The sequence below is a fragment of the Oreochromis aureus genome, linkage group 14 (genome assembly GCF_013358895.1).
Source record: "Oreochromis aureus strain Israel breed Guangdong linkage group 14, ZZ_aureus, whole genome shotgun sequence".
NCBI classification, from domain to species: Eukaryota; Metazoa; Chordata; class Actinopteri; order Cichliformes; family Cichlidae; genus Oreochromis; species Oreochromis aureus.
In genome coordinates, this window is record NC_052955.1 from 6,315,309 (window position 1) to 6,339,854 (window position 24,546).

At 37.7% G+C, this 24,546-nt stretch overlaps 1 protein-coding gene and 1 long non-coding RNA gene across 2 annotated transcripts in view; both read right to left on the minus strand.

Moving 5' to 3' along the window:
- Nucleotides 1-6,456: 6,456 nt before the first annotated feature.
- Nucleotides 6,457-8,383, minus strand: LOC120443620. The gene is made up of 4 exons (XR_005615540.1): nt 8,361-8,383; nt 7,772-7,822; nt 7,097-7,220; nt 6,457-6,527 (listed from the first exon to the last, which is right to left on the minus strand). It is a non-coding gene; the product is annotated as an uncharacterized LOC120443620 (long non-coding RNA).
- Nucleotides 8,384-11,401: 3,018 nt separating this feature from the next.
- tyw1 (tRNA-yW synthesizing protein 1 homolog (S. cerevisiae)) overlaps nt 11,402-24,546 on the minus strand; it is a 57,536-nt gene continuing 44,391 nt past the window's right edge. Inside the window, exons 15-16 of the mRNA XM_031739956.2 lie at nt 20,461-20,628; nt 11,402-12,840 (exon numbers count right to left, since the gene is read on the minus strand). Of these exons, the coding sequence (XP_031595816.2) occupies nt 12,619-12,840; nt 20,461-20,628 (390 nt within the window). The 3' untranslated portion in view covers nt 11,402-12,618. The remainder of the gene's footprint in view (nt 12,841-20,460; nt 20,629-24,546) is intronic.

Genomic DNA, 24,546 nt, shown 5'->3' on the forward strand with positions numbered 1-24,546 from the left:
TGCTGCTCTGGACTCTAGACATCACCAAGAGGCAGAAATGTTTTTATGAAACAGTTCATTTTTTTTTTACAGTGTCCTGTACATTGCAATCAGAGTAGAAAAATCACCCTGATCCAGCTGATTGTGGGTTCCGGTCAGGTCTATTATTTACATGCAGATTGACCGTCATGCTGTTAGAAGTGCATACATAAATACTCTTTGGTAGGAACAGCCTGTAACTCTGTAGCTGCTTAAATACACTGTGATTTACGTGGATGTTGTGACAAAAATATATTCCATTGATTAAAAGGAGCTTATAGGATGGGAGTTATGCTGGTTCTGTGAATGTAAAAACAACAAGAGAAGACAAACAACTAATCAAAATCAAGATTATCTTTGTTTGTCTAATAACTACTTGAAAAAGAGCTTCTCATTGAGGCTGTGCTATAAAGGAACCCCTATAATAGGTGAACAAGTAAGCTTGGTAGGTCATTAACCAAGCAATTTAGAAGGAGTATGTTTTAATAAATTGCAGTCTTAGCAGTTTTTATCAGCTCTGGGCTTATTATGCACATCAAGCAGGCAGTGTTGCAAGCTATTTTGATATTAGCTTTTCTGCACACACATCCGAACATGCACATACAGCTACCATGCATCACGTAACCAATCTGTGCTCAGTTCCTGCGCCAGTTCAGCCAAAGAAAGCTCATCACCATGAGGTGTGTGTATGTGCATGTGTCAGTGTGACAGCATTTCTGAGCCTCTGTGTGTGTGTGTGTGTGTGTGTGTGTGTGTGTGTGTGTGTGTGTGTGTGTGTGTGTGTGTGTGTGTGTGTGTGTGTGTGTGTGTGTGTGTGTGTGTTCTTGATGGAATGAGTCACAATGTCTCTGGTTTTGCTGTGGCTTCATGTAACTTTTCAAAATGGAATCTAATGCGTCAATTCATCTGCTCTGGATTTGCTGAAACAAAATTAAAGTCCTCAATGAAGAGGCTTGACAGCAGCTGAAGACCACAAAGCTTCTCCCTGCTGCTTATCTCTGTAGGGGACAAAGAGGAGGACTGTCTTTTTAGAACTCTGTGATACTCTGTGAATACTAAATGGCTATTGTCAGAGCTATGATTCTGAATATCTCATTCACTGCATTATGATTCTGTGAAATGGGAGCTTACCATCCGTGTCTTTAAAGCAATGTTATGAGCTCTGGTTTAACACCAAACTGAAATAACCAATACTAATAAAAATCCTTATGAATATGATTTTGGATTTCAACACCAGGGAAAAATAGAGTTTGATCAACAATATTTCTGTGACAATAATGTTATGACACGGTGGCAAAAAGACTTTCCCTGAATCTATTGGCAGAAGGCAGAGAACACCTAGAACAAGTTGCTGCTCCATCACACACAAGCAGTCCAACACATTCACACTGAGAGTCACACCTCTGGCAGTTTAGAGCCTTTAGTGTCAGTTTCCTCCCACAGTTCAAAGACAGGACCTGTTAACAAGCAGCTTTAAATTGCTTGCTTTCTAATAGTTGCTGTGAGGAAGTAGTACAAATAAATCTGATTAAATAAATGCAAAAATAGACCCTGGTGATTTTTAAAATTCAGTAAGAGTGTAGATATTTTATTTATTTATTTTTCTGGGGAAAAAACCTTTCAGTTCAAGTTCAAGTCGTGTCTGAGGAACATAGTGCAGTCAGTTCACGGTTACCATGGTTTACCCTGTTATTGACAGAAGGCGCTGTGGCCAAATATAATTGAGCAAGTCTCTTCTTCTGCACGGAGGTCAGATGCATGGCTTCTGAAAAAACATCACGCTGGGTGGTCAGGTATCTGGAGAGCAGACAAAATAAAAATTTCAAAGCTGTGCTGTTGTCATGGATCGAGTGAGAGACAAGGTTACTCTAGTTAAAATATATGTGATAAAATATTGTAGTTAACTAAGATTAAAAAAACAAATAAAGCTTCTAAGAAAAAGATGAAAAATCAACTGAAATTGCTTTTAACTTGGAAAACTAACCAAAACAAACCATAGAGGAAATATTCTTAGTTTTAGTATTTGTGTGTTTGGTAAAACATTGTTATCACTGGTTGCCCGATGAGGCATTAATGGACATTTTTATTGAGACATTGGATTTCTGCAACACTGAGTCAGCTGCTTTCAAAAGGTTCTGTGTTTTTACTGTAATACCTATACTAACTCGGTTTTTAACTCAAATTTTTAAACAATAAGAATTAAACTAAAACCAGAAAATTCATTCTGGAAACTAAATGAAACTAAACTGATTTAAGAACAAAAGAGTAATAACCCCGGTGAGAGATGGTGTCTGATTTAAGGCAAATGTCCTGCTTTAACAGACATATTTTAAAATAGCTGTACAATTGTTTACATTACATTAATATTTTTCACATTAAACCGATTCGCTTACTCAACCTCAGCTTCTTAATCACCAAAAACTGCAGTGAACAGGAGGGAGTTACACATCACAGCAGCCTGTCTGTAAATGTGCCAAAATATCCCTGTTGGATGTGAATCATGAATGAAGGAGAACTGATCTAAAGAGAGGTGATTTAAAAAGGAGAGCATTTCGTATGGTAATCTTCAGTTGGTGGTTATAGTATAAGAATAGGCTAGAAAGATTTCTGTCCTAGAAATCTGAGTAGTCTCTCTGTCTAAACTGTGCAGGGACATTTTGTTACATTTTTGTTGGTAAAAGTTGCATTTGCATGTTTTAAAAATTATTTTTATGCTTCATTAAAATAGAATTATTTTCAGAGTGGAATTTCGTGCAAGTACTTCCAGAAAGTTATTACAGTACCAACACTTCAGGGGGTGGGGTGAAACCGCTGTGAGACCTTGCCCCATCCTATCATGTGACCTACTGAGGTCACCTGAGTCGTCAAGGTGAGTTGGGTTTGAAGCACCTGGGATGGAATTTTAAGACTGCATTGTAGTTGGCTGATAGCTGGAGATGTAAGCAGACGCCTCTATTCAACAATTATTCACAGCAGACATGCATGGCCTCCTTTGCTCCTCTTTCAAACCATCTGTCTTCTCACGTGGCACATCATAGAAGAACCGCCTCCACAGAACAAGACTCACCTGCATTTAAAGGACAAAGGGGACTGTTTAGAGGATGCCGTGTTCACATTTTGGGCAAAGGAGACAGACCGTTAACATGTTTGTTAGCTAAAAACTATCATCTTAAAGGTCAGTTTAAAAAATATCTCTCTTTGAGGGCAAGCACAATGGTGCAGTGGCCTCCCAGTAAAAAGGTCCTTGGTTTGAATCTGGAGGGCCTCTGTCCAAGGCATGCATGGGGTTAGGCTAACTTGTGATTCTGAACTGTCCATAGGTGTGAGTGGTTGCTTATCACTTAGCTTTTGTCTTATGACAGCTGGGAGAGGGTGTCAACTCCCCCTCCTGACCCTGAACTGGTTAAGCAGAAGAAGATGGATGGATGCTCCCTTATGGATGGAGCAAGTATCACAGGTCTTTATTTCAGTCACCTTGTGCAACCCAGGCTTGTTGTCTGCTAACCTGCCTCTCATCCATTCATCAGTCAAATTCAGCAGTGGATAGCAGAACACAGCACATAAAGGTTACAGAATAATCTACTATAAACCCACCAATAGTCTCGCTCATGCTTGCGCACACTCAGTCTCCATGGGACAGAAACACATAAATAGCAAATGACAACCTTTTTAAAATCTAGATTGTTACTGTCTCTCTCTTTCTCTCAATTTAAATGATAATATATTTAAAAGGAGATGTACTGAGAGCATTGTGCGTGCTCCCAGTACATGTACACTGAGTCTTTGTTGCCACTTTGTTTATTCTAATGAGCATCGTTAAAGTCTTAATGCAAGATTTAGTGTACATACAGACACAGCCCCCCACTGTAAGTGGATGAAAACAGGATGGAGCCAAGTCAATCATTCTTACATGAAATTGTGCTACATATGCTTCCTGGACACGGAGCATCGAATGAACTATCTCTGGCTTTCTGGTTGTGATTGTAATTTTGTATATTTTTATGATGTGCATCAGTTCGTAGAAACTTTCTTACAGTGCCTTCAACTACAACAGCATCCTAACTTAATACATAACCATTTAAGTCACTTTATATAATGAAGAAGGTTTTGATGCTTAGAGAAGGAAGTTCAACTCTTTACAAATTGGATTTGCTTTTGATAGGATCTTGGAAACTTATTCTTCAGACCTAATCTGCTCTGGAGCAGATTAGTTTAAGATAAAGGATCTATACATATAAAACAAAAACCTAATAACCAATCAGCTCTCTGAAAAATAATACCACTATAAGAGAGGTCATGGACCTTGGTAAAAGTAAAAGTCATTCAAAGACTTTGACTGGCAAAAATCATAAATATAAATTTTATATAAAGTTGTCTTTATTGGCTACAAGTAGTTTACCATAAGTTTTGAAATGGTGATGTAACTCTAAAGCCTTGCACTGGAAGTCAGTCTGTGTTATGTTTTTATATGTGCTTATTTTTGCTCTCAGACAGTTTAACACTGATAAAGTTGAAGCTGAAAGAATATCTAAGAATAAGTCTTACGCAACGTAGGAATTTCTTAATTTAACCAATTTATTAATTCAATGAAATGCAGAAGTAATTATAGACATTATTATGACACCTCAGTGATGGGCAGTGAAGATAGAAGTTTGCTAAATGAGACGATTTCTTTTTCCTTAGATTACCTTTTTTGGATTTAATTTGAGATTTCGGTAATGTCGAGCTTTTCTATTATTTGTGGCCACTCAAAAGTCTTGAAGTGCACATATTAATACAGTGCTTTTTAATACTTTTCATACAGTACAGAGCTTTTACATGTGCACAGTCCCTCTCTCTCTGCTCTGCTCTCCTCTGCTTTAGCTCCAGCAGCTGTGTTGCTTTCAGACCATATTATCAACTTCATATTTTTCTAATATTATAGTTTCCTTCTTGTTTTTAAAATGTGTCACTCTGTGGATTGGGCCTGCCCATGTTTGTGACTGATCATACTCACAGGTAGATTGGGAAATTCCAGGTTATGTTATTGAGGTAACAAGTGGTAACCTCTGGAGCTGAAAAATGAAGCCAAGGCTTAAATGACACAGTTCCTTTCATGGGACTTGAGGCCGGCTCTAAAAAAATAAGCAATCCTCATAGACTCTCACATGAAAATGACAAACTTTACAGCAGAGAAGTTCATAACATCTGCATATATTTACGTACTGGAGTAAGGGGATTGCTGTCTTAACTGACAGGTGTGCTGACATAGGTAGAATGAAATTCTAGTATTTTATTATTTTGTTACCACCCATCCATCCATCCTCTTCCGCTTATCTAATTCAGGGTCACAGGGAGACTGGAGTCTATCCCAGCTGCCACGGGGTGAGAGCTGATAGGTGTCTCTTGGGCTGGTACAGTATATGAATGAAGGTGACTCATGTGACTTTTACATTACAGTAAGTGAAGCCAGATAAGGTAGATATAGCCTGGCTCATACTTAATTTTGTGAAATTAGGTATTTTGACTTGGATACAACTTATTTTGCAGGTCAACATTAATGGTGCTAAAGAAAGCAAAAAAGACAGTAAAGAAGTTTAACCTTCAGCTTGATTTTGCTAATTGCTTTTGATGGTGTAAAATGTTTGCATGGACGTTTCCCCTTTTATTCACCGAGTTGTGAAACAGACCATATGACAGCTGAGCCTGAGGAAAGAAACAATGATCCAGGACACACAGTAGGCAATTAGCACCTATCTCTCCTAATCACTCTGCGCCCTGCACGCATTTCAGCACTCATTATTGAGACAGATTTTCTATGATTCATCGCATTGCTGTGTGATTTACCACCACTCAGCAGTCAGGCGAGAATTCATTACACCATTAGAATGCAAATCCTCCTTTGAAAATAAAGCATCAATATGCGAGGCGATGCCTTCATTAGACGGTCATTTGGTTAATTGAGTCACTTTGTTTTAAGAGGGGATTAGCATATGAGCTAAATCAAGGTTGTTCTCCCCACCTGTCTCATACAGACACGACACGCTACAACCAAACAATACAGCATCCCAACACTTCTAGGGGCAAATGTCAGTTTTTAAGCAGTTGCATCTTTGAGTAATGCACTATGACGACCCAGATGATAAATGAGTGAGCAAAGTTAATTTAGTCAACCAACAGGAGGTCAGGTGTATGTGTTGATAGAACATTTGTGGGCTTGTACTAACAGTTGAGCTTCACTGCTGCTTCAAGTGATGTGACAAATGAATTTAAGTGCACGAGAAAGAAGCTGGAGCAGAACGATTCACATCACACATTCTCGGGGTGTGATCTGTGCTCTCCTGCCACAGATGAACCACAGCAATCTGAGCATGTAACATAAGAACTGAAGGAAAATACATTAACTTGTAATGAAGCATTATAATACCAGACATGGGTCCCTGTTTCAGTTGTATGAGGCTTTTATTTTTTTCAGCAGTTTCCTCTTTGGCAGCGGGCATCTTAACATTTGGCTCCTGCTCCCTGGAAATCTGTTGATTTGACAGAGTGCCGACACACTCATCCCCGCACGTCTGAATTCATTTATGTACAGACAGACAAGCAAAGCAGTCACAGAAGCTTCTGAATGTACAGGTAATATAGATATAAACACAGCTGGGTGTAAGCAGGTATATAGGTCATCCTTTTCAGACATTTTAGACCAAAGATGAACATGAGCATGTCAGTATTCAAAGCACAATACACTGAAGAAAGCATTCAGTAGAGTACACAATGCATATTTATTCTTTTTTTCATTTCTTGTCACAGCCCCACTAGAAACCCCCCCAAAATTAATGTTTAAAATAAGCCTCAGTTGTCACATGACCCTGTTAATACTAATACTAACATTCACATTACTAAAAAGATTAGTTTAATAAGATGGTAAAAAAAAAAAAAAAATGTCAGTTAAACTACAGCATATTCAATAATTGTTAAAATGCATGTTTTGTTATATAATATTGTCATAATACATGAGGAGACATACCTAAAACTACTGTCAGCAGGTAACTTAAAAGTGCAAAGGGTCACCTGACAACAGGAAGTCAAAGATTTGACTTACCACAATCCAGGAGCAGGTTTTTGAGACAGGTGAACCAACTAGGACTGACGGTCTGTTACACATGGACGCAGACTGGATTAACTCAGGAACAAGAAGCTGCTTAGAGCCCAGATTCTTTGGACATCTGGCCCAAACAGGAAACACACAGATGTACAGTTCTAAACATTATATGCATATACCTACAAGTCTACACGCTGCCCACAGACGCTGAAGACGAAGAAGAGGCACTGAGTAATGGTTTGAAACAGGCTGTGAACATTCGCCAGTCAGGCAAACAGACTTTTTTCTCTTCTGAAAAACACGCAATCATATCCTCCAACACATTTACCAGTCATCTGCAAAAATCATTATCACTTTCACATTCCCATGAGGTTTGGGCACATTAGTATAAAGGATGCTTCTAGACACACACTTAAAAATGCCACCTTTATAAATACACAGTTTACCCCCAGGTTACAGTGCTGAGTGGATGCTGTAAGGCAGAATGATCCATGGACTTGAAGACAAAGTGTTTACAGCCTCACAATCAGAGGCTACCTGTGAGCTTGTACACACTGGCAGCAGCTTTAAATGGATGTCCCTCTGGGACATAAACAGGAGAAAAACTGAACACCTACAACAATTTTTAACCACGGCTGTAAAGGAAATGATTCATTGACAAATCCCCATACTGACCCTTGCTCGTACTCTTTTGGCCTCCAAAGAGATAGTGGAATCCACACCTAGCTGGAAAATAATTAAAAGTGAAGAGATTAAATTTCCTACATGCCAAAAATAATATCCCTTGGTAGCCCCTGCTTTAAAATGGCACTTTACATCTGCACCTAACAAAGCATTTTGGATGAAATAAGTTGTGATGGCTGCAGTTACAGCCACACAGTGGTAATATCCACCAAATATTAGTGTAGAGGCTTACATATAACACTACACTCACATTTTTCTTTCTTTAAATATAGGATTTAATTTACAGGATAATAAATAACTGGTTTTGGTTTAGAATTAATTTACATATTACATAATACTGTATTTACATTTTTAGTTTAGATAATAAAGGCCTAACAGGTTTTAGATGGTTTTCAACACAGCTGATTTAAAGCTAAATTACCTCCTCAACATGTCTTGAATTCCAGATGCCTGCTAATGAATAACCATTTGATTCAGGTGTGTTGACCCAGGGTGAGATCTAAAAAACACCGGCCCTCGAGGCCTGGAGATGCACATTTTAGACTGTTATTAATGATTTAATCTTTGTTTTCTGAGTGACCTCAGCTGCAGCTGCTCCAGTCCCTTGATTGATGAGCCAAGAGGTGGAAAAGGGGTGGAGCAAGCCTATATGGAGACCAGCAAATTGGCTCATACCATAACTCTGGATCAGGAGGGGAATTGGAAATTGTTATGTTAGTTTCAGTTATGTTGTTTGTGTTCTACCCCTTTTTTGTGTTTTTGTGTGCTGATCAGCCACTATTTAAGTTTCCCCTTTGTTTAAGCAGGTCAGTTTGTTTGAGTTGCTAGTATTGTTTGTTGTCAACTTTGAGTAGAGTTCTGTTACTTTGACCTCTTTTATGGGCTCAAGAGTTTGATTTTTTTGTATAATTTAACCAACTTTGTTTTTGGGTTAAATAAAAAAAACAAAAACTTGTTTTTAGACTTTAACCTGTGCCTGAGTTTCCTTCACTGCTCAGTCCATCACATAAATCTCCATCAGTCTCTGGTCTGTCACGGGTGTGTGTTTTTAGCCTCTGCATATGTTTTCACTATATGCTTATTTAGAGGGTTTGGGGCTTAGGATCCAGCTCTTGAGATGGGGGGGCAGAGATCATCCTCCGTCAGTCCTCCTAGAGCACATGGACACGCTTTTTCGGTTTGTGTCGCTCATTAAGTACTTCTCTCTCATTTAAAAATGCTTTCACATAATAACAACAATAACAATAGTAATAATAATAACAATTTCTCCATACAAAGAAATATTTTTATTCAGTTAGATTTATTCTTGTGTATATTGTAATGGCCTACTCTTGAAACAGTCTTGAACCCAGAACTGTCACCTGCAACTGCAACAACAAAGTGTTTCACAGTATTACTGGATACAACTCTTTTGTAGACATTTCATAGTTACACTGACATTAAAGCCATTTGATAAAAAGCACCCCTGAATCCAAAGCGGCTTTGAGAGTGCACCAGTTTCCAGTCTTAATGGCAATAAACATTGCAAGCACACAAGGGGGAACATGTCAATCATGGGGAAATGATTATTTTGAATCCATTATTCCACTGTGGACATAACAACATGCTTTCATTATGTTCCTTTTGACATTAGAAATTTGTCTTGCTTAATCACACAAACTCCTAAAAGAGTCGACAGGAGTCAGTGCTGATTAAATGTGTTGCACAATAACACAATAAAAATAACAGCCATGTTTGGCAGATAAATTTGCAGATTTAAGATTATATAATGAATAAAAACTAAAATACACCAGTCTAGCCATTAAGTGAAATGGGAATTTTTAGTATCTTGCCCATGGATATTTGGCATGCAGACCAAATATGCAGCAAGGGATCGAACCACCAACCTTCTAATTAATAGATGACCTCTATCTGCTGTTCACAAGGAGTGAGTGAATCAATGATGCATAGCAATCAAAACCAATTGAAATTAGATGTTTTAATAATCACCTTCAAATGAACCTTTGCCTCAATACAGTCAGACTTACCTACTGTACGTAACACTTCATCAACCCAATGATGCAACAGTATCACGTTCTTTAAATGGGAGCTCTGTCTTCAAGGAGGCAAATAACTTAACAAAACAAAAATGTGTATATACTGCTCTCTTATCATGAGTTCCCTGTGGAAAAGGAGCTATTACCAGTCACCTCAACCCCAAGCCTAACATCTCCAAGCAGATTGCCACTCCTGACGTGTCTGAGATGCTTCTGACATTTCACTATAAACTGCAGAGACGGGTACAGTTAAACCAATAAAGCCAGAAATAACTGTAAATTTGCAATGTGCTCTCATGCTTTACATACATTCAGAGTAAAAGTCACGTAAGGCATTTTTACCTCAACTTTGTGAAGGACAGTATATATCGATTACATATTACTGGTGCTTATTAATGTTTGACAGCTATTTTTGATGAGCCCCACCATTTTATTTAAAAAAGAAAAAAAAAGGAATTGCTTCTTGTTGATTGCAAAATGAAAGAAAAAATGCTATTATCTGCAGTAGAGCCATCCACCTACTCTTATATAGAAGTAGACAACCAGACAGCTTTCTTTTCTTTTGTCTGTGGTAATTGCAGACTGAAATAAAGATGAAGCCATGCAGCTCTACTTATTTAACCTTTCAGTTTACCCCACAATCTCCACACTCAAGAATCTCAACATTTCTTGCATCAGCAGGAACTATGAAGCCCTGCTTTCTTAGGAATAGCTAAATAGTGACTTTGTGCCCGACCTGGCCATATGTAATCTTAAAAACCTAACAATACTACAGCTCAAAGAATATTCCAACTGCACGAAGACTCGCAGTTTACACAAATTACTCCACACCTTGCAGACTAAAAAATGAGACACAGGATTTTGAAAAGAACATAATTTCTGAACAGCTGAGTGCCACTGGGAGTTTTATGTCCCTTGCTTCTAATTTATTTTAAAGTGGTCTGAAGCAATAGTTCCCCAGTCCCTGGATTTTGGTTCCCCAGTCCTTGAAGCTGACCATTTTTAAAGGAATGTTTTTGTTTTTGCTTGTTTGTCAAGCCACTTAACACTTATCTATGAATCATTCAGGGATAAAAAAGCCAATTAACTCAAGGGACAAATTAGTTTTGTGTCTACACATAACAAAAAAATAATAAAAATAAAAAATGAAAGTCCCCCAAAATACATTGCATTTTTTTCTCTTTATATATTAATATAAAGAAATGAAGGATGGCTAAAAACCTTTGCACAATACTGTAGATTACATATAATGCAAGTTTTCTGTACAGGATAATGTGTAAAAATGCCTAACGCACCACTGCCATCAGCTTTAATATTTTTTTTTCTGAAGTACCAAAGTCACATGTGGAAATTTAAAAAAGCGGCTACTGTATGTCTGAATCACTTTTGTTCAGTTAGTGCTCTCCTTGTGGCCTCTAAGTGCAGCCTAGAAAGCTTTTGCCACAATCATTCCTTTGTTAAAATGTCAACTTCTCAGTACCGCTGCAAGTAAAAAGACAACAAAAATCTGCGAGAAGTCCAGTAAGTTATTGTTATTTGCTTTAAGATCTCTTTGAACTGTATGAAATTCACGAATGAGAAAGACCATTGTTGCAAAGAAATTTATTACAGTGATACATTAACACACCGCCACGTCAGAGACCTTACAAAACAAACCAAATTCATCTGAATTTGTAGATTTTCATCCACATATAAAAATTACAGTACCAATCCAATCTAAACTTCAACCTTAATCTGGTTCATCTTTGTACCCAGGGTTGTGTAAATTAAGCTATGACCTGTTTTAGACTAAGATTCTGAGTTTTTGATGTGAAATAGTGATACAACCATGCCCACTTTATCATATTAAACATTTTAAACATTTCTTAGTTTAGCTCAAATGATCAAACACAAAATGTTGACAGTTTTTTATGACTACGGTACTGAAATACTTCAAACACAAGATTTTGTTTTTAATAAAACAGTTCACATCATATGTTTGAAAAGCTACATATTATCTATCATCCAGATACGAAGTGGTGAAACCAGTCAAAGGTGACACTGCCAGAAAAGAGAGAATGCAATGCATTGGAAGAAAACTGGAAAAAAAAGAGCCTCAAGAAGTATGTGCTGTAAAAAGACTCTCCCATGGAGGTGCAGCCTTGATGCTCTTCTCTCACTGCTCAACTCTTTTCCTTCTAAATAAAAACAACCACAGTCCTAATGAGTAGGAGGGAGAGCAAAGGTGCCCGGGAAAGATGCGGCGCTCCCAAGGACAACATAAGGAGAAATATAGGCACTACTCCTTATGTGCTAATCTTGTCCTGTACTGTGCAGTTGCATCACTAAAACCTGGATTTAAAAGCTTTAGAAATGAAGATGAGATCGTGCGAAAAACCCGTCAATGGTTTCAACAGAGTAAAATATTGCCACTGCCTTATCACAAGGATCAATGCCATTCATATTTATAATAATAATTTCAAAAAGTCGGGTATTTTAAAGATCTAGGCACATCTATGAAGAAAAAGAAGCAATAACCTGATGTTGCGGGAAATTCCTAGAAAATAGGAGTGAGTAAATTTCTTCTGGTCCTTGGCTGATTTTAAAGGTTATGTCAAAAGAAATCAAATATAAGAGAAATTAAACCAGGGAGTCCACATGACAAGGAAAGCAGCTGTGGACATACAGACACACAAATAACTCTGAAGCTCCAAGAGGATAGCAATAACAACAACAAACCCTAAATTTTCAGTTTTTTATTTAAGTATTGGCGCTCACTATAGTAACTCTACCTCTGTCTGTTTTTTCTCTCTCGCTCATCTATCAGCATCCTGAGATGTCTTTGCTTTTGTTGCGTCGTTGGAAACGTGTCTCAGCAGGGTCGAAACCTTGTTCTTGGGCTCCAAACAGAGCCCAGCTGGGAGTCTTGGCTACGTAGTCCAAGGCAGAGAAAGTCTGCTGTCCTCCACTCTCATCATAAGCTTGGACTAGTTCCTGAAAGCGTTCGTAGTCGATCCATGTCCACCACTCGCCATCCACTTTGAACTAAAACCACAGAAACAAAAAGACAGAGAAACAAGGTTGTAGATGAGCAAGACGCAGTAATCCAAGTAGAGTTTAGGGATCTGTATGCGGAAACTCTGAGCTTTTGCAAATCTTTTGCTAAGGATGTTTGCAATTTAATACTAATTTAAGGAGACGGCCCTAAATTAGTATCCAATTTCAGCCGTTTCCATATCAGAAAATAATATCACCTATCAAATTTCATGCATCTGTGATTTCATGAAAGTAAAACAAGAGATGCACATATTTCATTTATACAGGATATTTCACTGGAACTGAAGCAAAGCAGAAAGCAAAGGCTCACACAACACTTTTGCTGTAAATTCAACAATAAAGAATTCACAGGTGTGAAAGATAAACAGTAATTAAAGAGCTTCTTCCTCCACATTCACCACTGGCCAGAAGTTGAGCCTTTCTTTAAATGGTGTGGGATTCATCAACTCCACCACTTCCCTTCCAATCCCATCACTTGTTTTATCAATCACTGCTTCTTTCTTCATCACCCAATTTGCCATCTATCTCACTAAAGAGAAAAAAAGAGCAGAGATAAATGGGCATGGGAGCGTGGAGCTAAAAAGAATGTGTGTGTGTGTGTGTGTGTTTATTGAGTGGGGCACACAGACTACCAGGGAAAGAGAGAACAGCTTGTGTGTTTGACAGTGAGGGAAGAGCCTCCATCATCATTCGCTAAGCCTGCCTGTTTTCCTTGACGAGCACAGTGGGTGAAGAGCGTGACCTCTACTTTCCCAGCATGCACCAGTGCTCTCTAGTTGATACAATGCGATGTTTTCCTTGTTATCAGCAAAGGTGGGAAAGACTGAAAAGAAACGGGGGGCAGGCAAAGAAGCAAGCGTGCGTTATATAAACCAAACTTCTCTGAAGTTTGATGCTATTTATAACAAACTGTACAGCAAAGCTTGAATTTCAAAGTGCTCCCTGAAGACTTGGAAGTTTTCTATAAGCTGTAACTGGATGCAAAATGTCACCATGTTGTCACTGGGGACAAACATTGTGCTTTTAGCATTTAAAATTTGTTTCAGGTTCACTTCTGCTTTAGCCTGACCCCCATGAGCGCACTTGGGCTCACCACTTTAAAATTGTCACGCACCAAACTGCTCCTACCACTTTATTCATAAACAAGTGGAAACGAGAGTAACATCACATCACTGACTTTCTTCCAAAAAGAAAAAAAGATAGCACCTTAAAATGATGAATTTCTTTTTTACTCATGAATGCTGATTTGCCCCTTTAAAGACTAATGATGCCTCACTGAGGGAGAATGGCTTTTGAACGTTAGCCTGTCGATGACCCAGTGCTTTCCTAGGCCATTAGAGAAAATCTCTTTGCCACTTCTAATGAAGCCCAAGAAGAGTCAAAATAATGGAAGCATCACCTGTTGGGAGTTGATGTTTGTTGTAATGAGGAAGGACTATATTTGTTTAGCCGGCATGTCGGTAAACAATTACTGTCTCTGTGAGAGCAAAGCTGTGCCGTCTTAGAGGAGAACAAGGCAGCCAGCGGTTTTAACTAACTAAATGAGCTACTTTCATGTCAGAACATGTCACTGCGCTGTAGATTACCTTCACACACAAATTCTCAGCAACTGGATGGATGGAAGACCGCTTCAGCTTTTCTCTGTCTATAGATTATAATCAACTGGAGGTACAGTAAACTCGAAATAAGCACAGTGCTCTGAGTAGAGGGGGGGGAAAAACTCTTCCAAGTTATGCTGGATTTACATAGCTCTTTGGCTTTGCAGAAGGAGGTATTCAACCAGGAGAGGCACTTGTGTGCAGTCCTGTGCATAGCCTGATAGAAGCTAAATGTCAAAAGCTAATATGTTAAAAAGTTATCTTGAACAGAAAGGAAAAAGCTTTAACCCCCCCACAATGATAAAAAATTTATACATGAGATGCAGCGATAATAATCGGAGTGAACAATTTTAACACCTAACTACAAAGAAGTGCTCTGTCTATTAAGATTTAAGATTCGACTTTGTTGTGGGGCTAAAAGAGCAACAACAGCAGAAACAAACATAGCTCTTCACAGCACCTACAGGTTACCAATGCACTACCACGCTGAGTGCTTTACACAGCCCGTGTGAAAAACCTTTCATAAAAGCAATCAAATGATAGCTTCAGGGCAGACAGTTAAAACACCTCACTCTGTGAGATGGATCACAGAAATGTCAAAAGACTGCAGCACTGTCATTAAACTGGTTGAAAACTTGCAAAACCACCAAAGATAGAATGAAATATTTAGGAGTGATACTCTGCAATGTACCTGGCATAATTTGTATTACTAATAACACTAATGATAATAACAATAATAATAATAATAATAATAATGATAATAACAGTGTGTGCATAACGTGAACCAAAAGTGTCATAATAAAACAATGAAATTAGACATAATTTCCATATACGGTTTGCCTATAGAGCTAGCAGAGACATGATTAACATTAATATTTTGTAAAAGTAAGTGGTCTTCCTGTTTTTAAGCTAAGAAAGTAAATTGCATGTAAAACACTGTTTTACTTACTGACCCAAGATCTTTGAAAAATGCATCTCTGTGCAGGCACATGTAACACATACAGTAGCCCAGAAGGGACAAAGATGTTTTTGTTCCTACATTTATAATAAACGTTCACACATTTGATGCAAGGTTTGACTTCATTTAGGCTTTGAAACAAAAACTAAACAAGTCTACTGAAAGCACCGATGTGCAAGTCAGCTCGCCTTTCATAAAAACAAGGTTGGGTCTCAACTGTTTTTTCATTGCACCGTGCTCTTAGAGAAATGAAACCGAGAAGGATGAAAGAAGACTGAAAATAACAGAGAAAAGTCGGGGGAAGGAGAGAAGAGATAAAAGAGAGAAAAGGGTGGCAGGGAAAGTAAAACGAGGGATGAGAGAGGCAGAGATTCAAAGAGAAAGAAATGCCCAGCGATGGGAGGATCCCAGCAGTTGAAAAGTAACTAATGATGATGATGTGTCAGTGCAAGGAGGATCTATTGCTAGTTGCTATAGAGAAATAGACACACTCATATACACACACCCACAAAATGAGACTGATGTGCTTCCCTGTGATGCATATTAAATTCTGCTGTTATGTAAGTTGACATAAAACCTGAAGGAATTCATATTCTGATTTCTCTTCCTGCCGCACAAAGATATTCAAAACCCCGAAGACCCGTAAGCAAAACAGTCTCATTCACAAGAGGAACCTAAAAATGCCTTCGATTCCCAAAGTTGCTGGATTATTGATGAATGCCCAAAGACAGCAGTGTGCCAGCACAAACACATTGGTAAATATTTACACAGAAATAACTGGGAGGCATTCAATCTGAAGGTTCAAGTTTTCATTCAATTTTGATTTTCCTTTTTTCCCTCATTTCCTTTTTTACTCTGGTCTATGTAGTTGCTCCAGTCACACTTTGGCACTGGAGCACCAATAGCGATTTCTTTTCCTCTGCCTAAAACTGTAAATTTTGATGAACTCATCTATAAAGTACCAACTGAAATGATGTAAATTTCACTGACCAATAATTTGTGTTACAGTCTTTGTCAGGGACCTTTATTTCCTGACGATAACTAAATAAAAACTAATACACATAAATAAAAATGAGATGAAAATATTCTGGAGCGACAAGATCCAATCAGAACTAATTAACTTGTGTAGAAAGATTAGATGCACACATTTCACCTACCACCAATCTTTTTTTTTTTTTTTTTTTGAAAATGGTACCACTAGCTCACATGCTCGCCATTTTTTCATAAAAATGCAGCAAAATGTCAACGGTTGGGTGGAAGAGAAGATTAGACACACACATTTCACATTTGATGCCAGTAAAAGCATGACAAACTTTCAAATTTTACATTTTAGTGAACTAAATCAACTTTATATTTAGTCTACTACAGTCTTATGACATTTTGTCGACTAAAACGAAAAAAATCTTGATGCCTAAATTACGACTAAAACTAAATGTTTTATTCAAAAGACTATAGTTAAAACTAAATCAAAATTTGCAGTCAAAATTAACACTGCTCTGAGCATGTGTTAACAGCTGACTGTTAAATAGCATAACAAAAAACCTACGTTATGTTTTCATGAGAAATTACAATGCTTAAAGTAGCAAAAGGAAAAATTCAGGGTACTTTTGGAGAGCACTGTAGAGATATATCTAAGGCAGGTACTGGCTTTAAACTGGTGCTTTGGTATATTTAGAGATGGTGGTGATCATCATCTCCTATGAAGCTGAATTATTATTAGTTTTAGATTTCATAGGGTGAATAAATAAAAGGCTTTACCTGGCTCTTTTTGGTTAAGGGATGTGAGGGATTACTCCTCTTACTGCGGTGACCTTTCAATTAATGGTCCTTGACAGCTGAGTATTTTAACTTGTCGCTCAAATTTGAACCTTGAATGGTATTTATGCACAATCAGTGTAAAAGTAAGTGCTTCCATATTTGAGTTTTTTTGCCTTTCTTGCTAATCCCACCTAAGTTATAATTCAGTTTCTTATTAACGTTGCTCATTAGTTTCATTGAAAATAACAATCTATAATAATCCAATTTCTCCCTGGCAGTTTTATAAATTGCAGTATGGTCTTAAATACAGACACAAAAACATATTCACATTCTTTCAGTATGTGTGAGTTCAGGTGAATACAGACAAACACACAGGTGGACTGTATGTTACAGGAAACAACATACTCGTGCAAGTGTGTGTCCGAAGAAAAGTAGAAGAAAAAGATAAAAAGACACAAACAGCGAATCGTTATTGTGCACTTGCACCGTCTATGGGCTTACATTCCAGTTTATCTCCATAAAGTCAAAATGCTTGTCTAATTATCAATAAATCTCACACGGAATTTGAGAACAGAACGACAATCTTAACATATTCATATTATTAACATTCAGTGTCATGAGTACGCATTTTAAGATCCATCCAAAATATTCTAATCAGCAAAAAACACCCAAAACAATTTCTGCCTGATATGGCGTCATATTATTATTCCTGTTAAAAATAACATGGAAACAGATTCTGAAGAGCAAACATAAAACATGTACATCGTCTCCTGCAAGTGAATACACTGCAAAAACTCGAAATCTTACCAAGTATATTTGTCTTATTTCTAGTCAAAATAATCTCATCACACTTAAAATAAGACAAAATCAGCTAAAGAGTAACATCTCAGTAAGATATATTAACTTCTTTTTAGACTGTGGATCTTGAAACTAGAAAAATTTCACTTGTTCCATTGGCGGATTTTTTTCACTTAATTCAAGATATTTTTGCTTGAAATAAGAGGAAAAAATCTGCCAATGGATCTCAGTAATATCTTACTGAGATGTTACTCTTTAGCTGATTTTGTCTTATTTTAAGTGTGATGAGATTTTTTCGCTAGAAATAAGACAAATATACTTGGTAAGATTTTGAGTTTTTGCAGTGTATACAAGTATGGCAGTGTAATTAATGTTTCGCTTTCTACAACATTAGAAACTTAATGATAATACTATGAACTACAAGGTCCACTAGATTTTCCCAGACCTAATAATTTGTCGCTAATGTTAAATAAACATTGCACCTCATTGCTATCTCTGACAAGTTAATGATTTGTTACAATATGTGGCATGGCTTCAGTAAGCCTATGTAATGTTACAATACTTACTCCCATCCAGAGTTTGATTAATTTTTTCCCAAGATCTACTGCTGTTGGTGGGAGAGCTGGACCACAGCACATCCCTGAGATTCTCACTGGGATTAAAGTCTCGACTGTGTGCTGGTTAATCTGTGTGAAAATGATGTCTCCTACTCCCTGGATCACTGTTTCACAGTTTGAGCCTTATGACTCCTGGCATTGTGATGCTCCCAGGGGTTAGTACTGTAGGCACTAGGCATGACGGCTCCATCACTTCATCCAGCTCTTTCCTTACCCTGATCATCACTCTGGAACAGAATAAATCTGGACCTATCAGACCAGATGACCATTTTCCATTGCTCTAAAGTCCAGACTTTATGCTATTTAACAACTGAAGCTTTTTTCTGACTAGCGTAATTGATAAGTGGTTTTCTTAAGGCTAAAGTGTTTAGTCCAATCCCTTGAAATCCCCTCACAACGTGCTGTAGAACTGAGTTCTGAGTTCTACTGTTGATTTTTTACAATCTGATCTCCAAATGTTTAAGTGATGTCCAATCATGATCATTCAGGATGTTTTTCGACCACATTTCTACCACGAAGACGATCGTTCACCATTAAATTTCAAGGCTGAGTAATGTGTTTGACAGTTCTTAACTCAGTTTTAGTACTTTCAGCACATAAATAAACAATTTTAGCATTTAGAGATGGAATAACATGTTTTCCACAACCACCATCATGGTATTTTAAGAAATGAGAAGCTATTCACTGCATCAGTTAAGGTTAAATGACCCGTTATCAGCCAAAACACATTAATCACTGCAGTAATTATTCAGTGGAAGGCTCTTATCTATTTGCTTAGTGCAGTGCACATATTAAAAGTGTGTTTATATATATCAGTAGTGCTACTGATATTCAAGTCTGGAAAAGAATGGCCACCAGTAGCCAGGCTAACGTTTCCATCCATTCCATCCTTTGTGCAATGCTGCCAGCACTGCTGAAACTAAAGCTTATTTAGAATCATATCTCAAATCTTCCAAGACCCAAGAGATATGATGTTTACAGTATATGCAGTTTATATATCTATAGCTTCAAGCAATTACATTTAAATGAAAACAAGAAATCGGCAGTAGGAGTCTACAAACACACCACAGAGAGAAACACTTGGACCATTGCCCCCAACCTGAAAAAAATAAAATATCTAAAATGAAAAAAGGAGGATAAGGAGGACTGGCAGTTCCATAAATTGTGACTATACATCAAACAGAGTTCCTACTATGTGTATATGTGTTTTTGTGATAGGCAGGTGTGGGTGCCTTGCTTGCTGGCTGCCTTGAATTTCTCCTGTCAGAGAGAGCCAAGATGGCAATTAATCATCATTCATTAACTGCTGATGGACAGTCGCCTTGGCAGAACCCAACACTGACTGGGGGTTTGCCTCTGTCGAAGTAAAATCCTGCTGATGTTTGGACATTTTCAAAAGACAGCAGACTAAACTACATAAATTATGAAATAAGATAAAAATCAAAATGCCAAATTGAAAACTAGGAACCTGCACTGGGCTGCCTGGAAAACGACCTTAGAAGAGAAAACAGATAAAAGGTGTGTGTCTGGAAAACTACAGAGAATTATGCATCACCTAATGATAGGAATCAGAATTTTCCATCAGATGCAAAGATGGTACTAACTTCCTGAAAATCAATTTCTTGTTTAATAATGTTTAAAAACGTACCTTTTCTAGATTATCTGTCAAAAAATTCATATAATCTTGAGCAAAGCACAAACACATCAAATGTGTGGAATTACTTGGATCCCTGTGAGATCCAAGTAATTATCAATGATGAGAAGAAACTCCAAATAAATAATTACTGTGTATCAAATATTCTGTAATTGCCAAAAACTTCAGATGTGCTACATTATGTAGTTTTGTACAAACCTTTGGAGGCTTAGTAGGAGTTATTACCTTGGTGTGTGCAATGAGCAGACAGTTTGAGTGCTCATGTTCGCAGGCAATCTCATATTCAGGCAACATGTCAGCTAGCTGCTGAACGAAGGTGACCACTTCCTGGTGCCAGGGAACATTTGCCATGGTCAGGCTGCTCGCAGAGCTTTCCCCACAGTATGTCACCCCCTGGAGACATATGAGCAGACAATCAGAAACAGACTACAGAAAAGAAATATTTACAGATTTTAACAAACATATTTTTACCCCACAAAATACAGAAGAGAAACGATGCAAGTAAAGGACAAATAATTTCCTACACAAACTTCAGCAAAACAGCTTTTTGTCTCCATACAAAGGCCTTAGTTTGAGTGACAGAGTAATTTTTTTAGTGCCGCAGTGTCTGTCAGCAACACTGCACGAACTACAAGGCCAACATTCATAAAAGCTTTTTGAGATGTTGAGCAAAGGAAGAACTAGTTCGATTGTTAGATCATATCTGAATCGGTGTCTTTAAAATTGGAAAACAGCCATTGTAGAGCATTAAAACACATCCACTTGTAGAGGAGTTGCTTGGTACTCCATTTGTTTTCTTTCTCTTTTTTTAAACACATAAATAGATTTTCCAAGAAACATATTTTAGCAGAAGTGGTTTGTTGATTGAACATCAGCTATTAAAAGCATAAATGCTTCTGTGTTCATGCCTTCATCAAAAGATCAATACTGAAAAATGAAACTGAGTGAAATATCTAAGACTGGAAAATGGAGAGTCTTTTCTGTTGAGCTTGTACTTTGGATACTATGGACAGATATGACTTTCAAATATTTGCCAGACCAATAACATGTGTGAGATACTGTAAGATTAGATCAAATACTTTCTTCTGAAAACAAAGCATTATTGCTTGAAATTCTTCAGAGTACAGCAATCTAAAGTAGACTATCCTGAGGAGAAACTGAAAGACTAGACAGAAGTCCACAAAAACATAAAAAAAAGAAACTGGTTAATTTTTAAACCAATATAGATCCAAATGAACCACAAAGATGTTCAATGTAAAGCATAAAAATATTCAGATTGTAATTGATTGATCAAGTCAATTATAATCTAATTAAGCTGCAATGAGTTCCTTTTGTTGGCTCCATGATGGCAATGACTGACAACTAACCATTGACCTTTTGACCCCAATGTTTCTCACTCTAACTAATGCTCATTTTGTGAAACTGATAAGACTTGATATACAGCAACAACTTTTCTGATCAATAGTGGCTCTTACCCCACTCTGCATTCATTAGTTGTTATTAATCACTGGCTCTGTTCCAGTTTGTCATCCTCCCCTCCTCTCCAACCAGTCAAGGCAGATGCCCACCCCTCCCTGAGCCTGGTTCTACTAGAGGTTCCTTTCTGTTAAAAGGGAGCTTTCTCTTCCGCTGTTGCCAAATTGGTTGCTCATAAGGTTCATCTGATTGTTGGTGTTTTCTCTGTATTATTGTAGGGTCTTTACCTTACAATGTAAAGGCTCTTGAACTTGAACTGTTGTGATTTAGCGCTAGATAAAGAGAAACTTTTGCAGAGGAGAAAGCAATAAGGTGAATACACCTTTCACAAACTTTTGCCATTATCTGAAAGAATCTGCTCCAGACTAAAACCCCATGTCAGACTGTCATTTGCTCTTACTGGAAGAGGCTTTACATTATACTCAAAAAAGATTGTAGAGGTCACAGACAACTGTTTTGTAGGAGCTTGAAGTTTTTGTATTTCTTAGTGAATAATCACTGAGCCAGTCTCTTAATAGTTCACTACACCTCTCAAAGCAGTGCAGAGGAAAAAGAAGTCAGTGTATGCATCAGGATTTAAGGAATGTTTTCAGTAGTACCTATTCAAATATGAGAATAGATTTGAGATTTTCAGAAAAAAAAAAACAGTCCTGTACAACAGGAAAAAAGGATGTATTTACACATGATTATTGATATGGCAAAAACTGGAAAGAGTCGGGGACCTTCACAAACAGAGATGCGAAATGTTACCCAAAACCATTTAAGAAAATGATTTTACAGAGCAGGTAAAAGCAAGAATCCACAGCACACGACATAACTGTTTTTTGAAGAAATCTTTACACAGACCCAGCCAGCCACTACTTCTTTTAATTAAAGCTTTACACATGAACCACTGCATCATGTTCCTGTAACGACTAACTGCATAAACTTTAAATAAAAGGTGTGATTCACAATGATCGTAATGTTTCTCACAAAGTTTAGTGAAAGGCAGTGAAACCAATAAAGTTAATGCCTAAAGATAAAAATTTCATGAGCCACAAACCTTTGAATGGTTTTGCTAAAATATACTGCTGTAGGTCATCTTCAGAGCATAAAGCACACCTGAGCAGTATTTAGTATAAGTTCTTATAAGTTTGAAGAAAATGAGCTGAAAGACCCTGTTTTACACAGTTCCTTCAGTAGGATATATTATTGTCAATATTTATGTCATAGTTTTAATTTTTCAGTTCTCTTTCCTTTAGCGGTCTCCTCATCTGCCTCCATCTCAGGCTCTCCCATCATCCTCCTCTATCACACCAATCCTCTGCTTGTCCTCTTTCACTACATTCAAGAATTTTCTCTGTGGTTTTCCTCTTTTCTTCATGGCTCGCAGCTTCATATTTAACATCCTTTGCCCACTACATCCACTCTCTCTCCTCTGCACATTACAATGCTCAATCCTAATCCTGTCCCAATGAAAATCTTAACATCTTCAGCTCTGCCACCTCCAGTTTGGTGTCCCTACATTTTGTCAGTGCCACCATCTGCAAACCATCATAGCAGGACTCACTAAAAACTCAATTTGGCTGCTCGGATCATCACAGTAGATGAATCTGCATTGTTGATTTTTTATGTCAGATGCCTTTCCTGAAACAACACTCCCAGGGATCTATGTCTCCTCTCATTCTCAAACTGAGGATCTTTTGCTTTTTAGGCGAATAAATTAACCACTGCACCACTGAGCACTCAAACTAAAGTTGTGTAAATTATCCCTTTCACTCTTGGTGCCATCCACTATTTAAATACTGTACTGTGAGTTTTCTTTTCTGAGTCTGCTTTGGTTATCTTTTAGATTTTTTGTAAAGTAAGACCCAAAGAAAAAGCCCTAAGTACTAATTTGTCTGTTAGAAATAATCTATTTGGCTTCAAACTCTGGACTTTTGAAGACATGACATGTCCAGGGAAGTAAAAATTGTTGATGCTTCACCATTTCACAGGAGCCAGATTTAAAATAAACAAACAAACAAACAAACAAAAAAAATCACAAATCTGACGGCTGAGGTAAAATTTCTTAATCCAATAAAAAGAATTTTCACCTAAGAAAGAATTGGTTGTCAAATGAAACAAACAGTTTCATTTCTCTGTTGGAGAATTTACTCCACTCCTCAGAGACAGGCTACCCAAACAGCAGTTTTACAACTGATCTCTTTCTCACACCGGTCCACCCATTTCAAGACTGCCATTCACATTTATTCTAGTCAATCTACTGAGGAGCTGTAGGGGATCTGTGAATCCCGTTGTGAGCTGCAGCCATTTCTACACTAATCCAACCTCATATGTCTTCTAAGACTGATTGCAAATTCACTGCACCAAAAAAAAAAAAAAAGTTAACACAGAGTGTAAAATTTCTTTGGGTTGGGTTTGGAAAGACAGAAATTGGGTGGCTGAGGGCAAACACAGTGGGAGCGCTGTACAGAATTGATGGGAGACCTTGGAGTTATCAGCCTTGCCCGGAGGCCTGCTGAATAAAGATCAACCATTCAGGACTCTGTATAAATCATCAGGAAGGGGCCTGGGCAGGAGGAGTGTGCAGCAGGAAGAGATGGGGAAAGATCTTTGAGATATATGGTAGAAGATATTGTACTATGTGGGAGAGAGAGAGCAAAATAATAAGAGCCCCTCACCTGTTCAAATAATCTATGTCTCTTACCTTTAATGGAAATCATAAATGTTGGTCATTGAGGCCTCACTCACACTGTGCAACATATCCCTGTGCGCTTTTCACCACATTTATCTCAGTACGCTTACATTCTGGCCTGGATCTTCTCTTTCTGTGTCTCTTTTGCTCTCAATAAT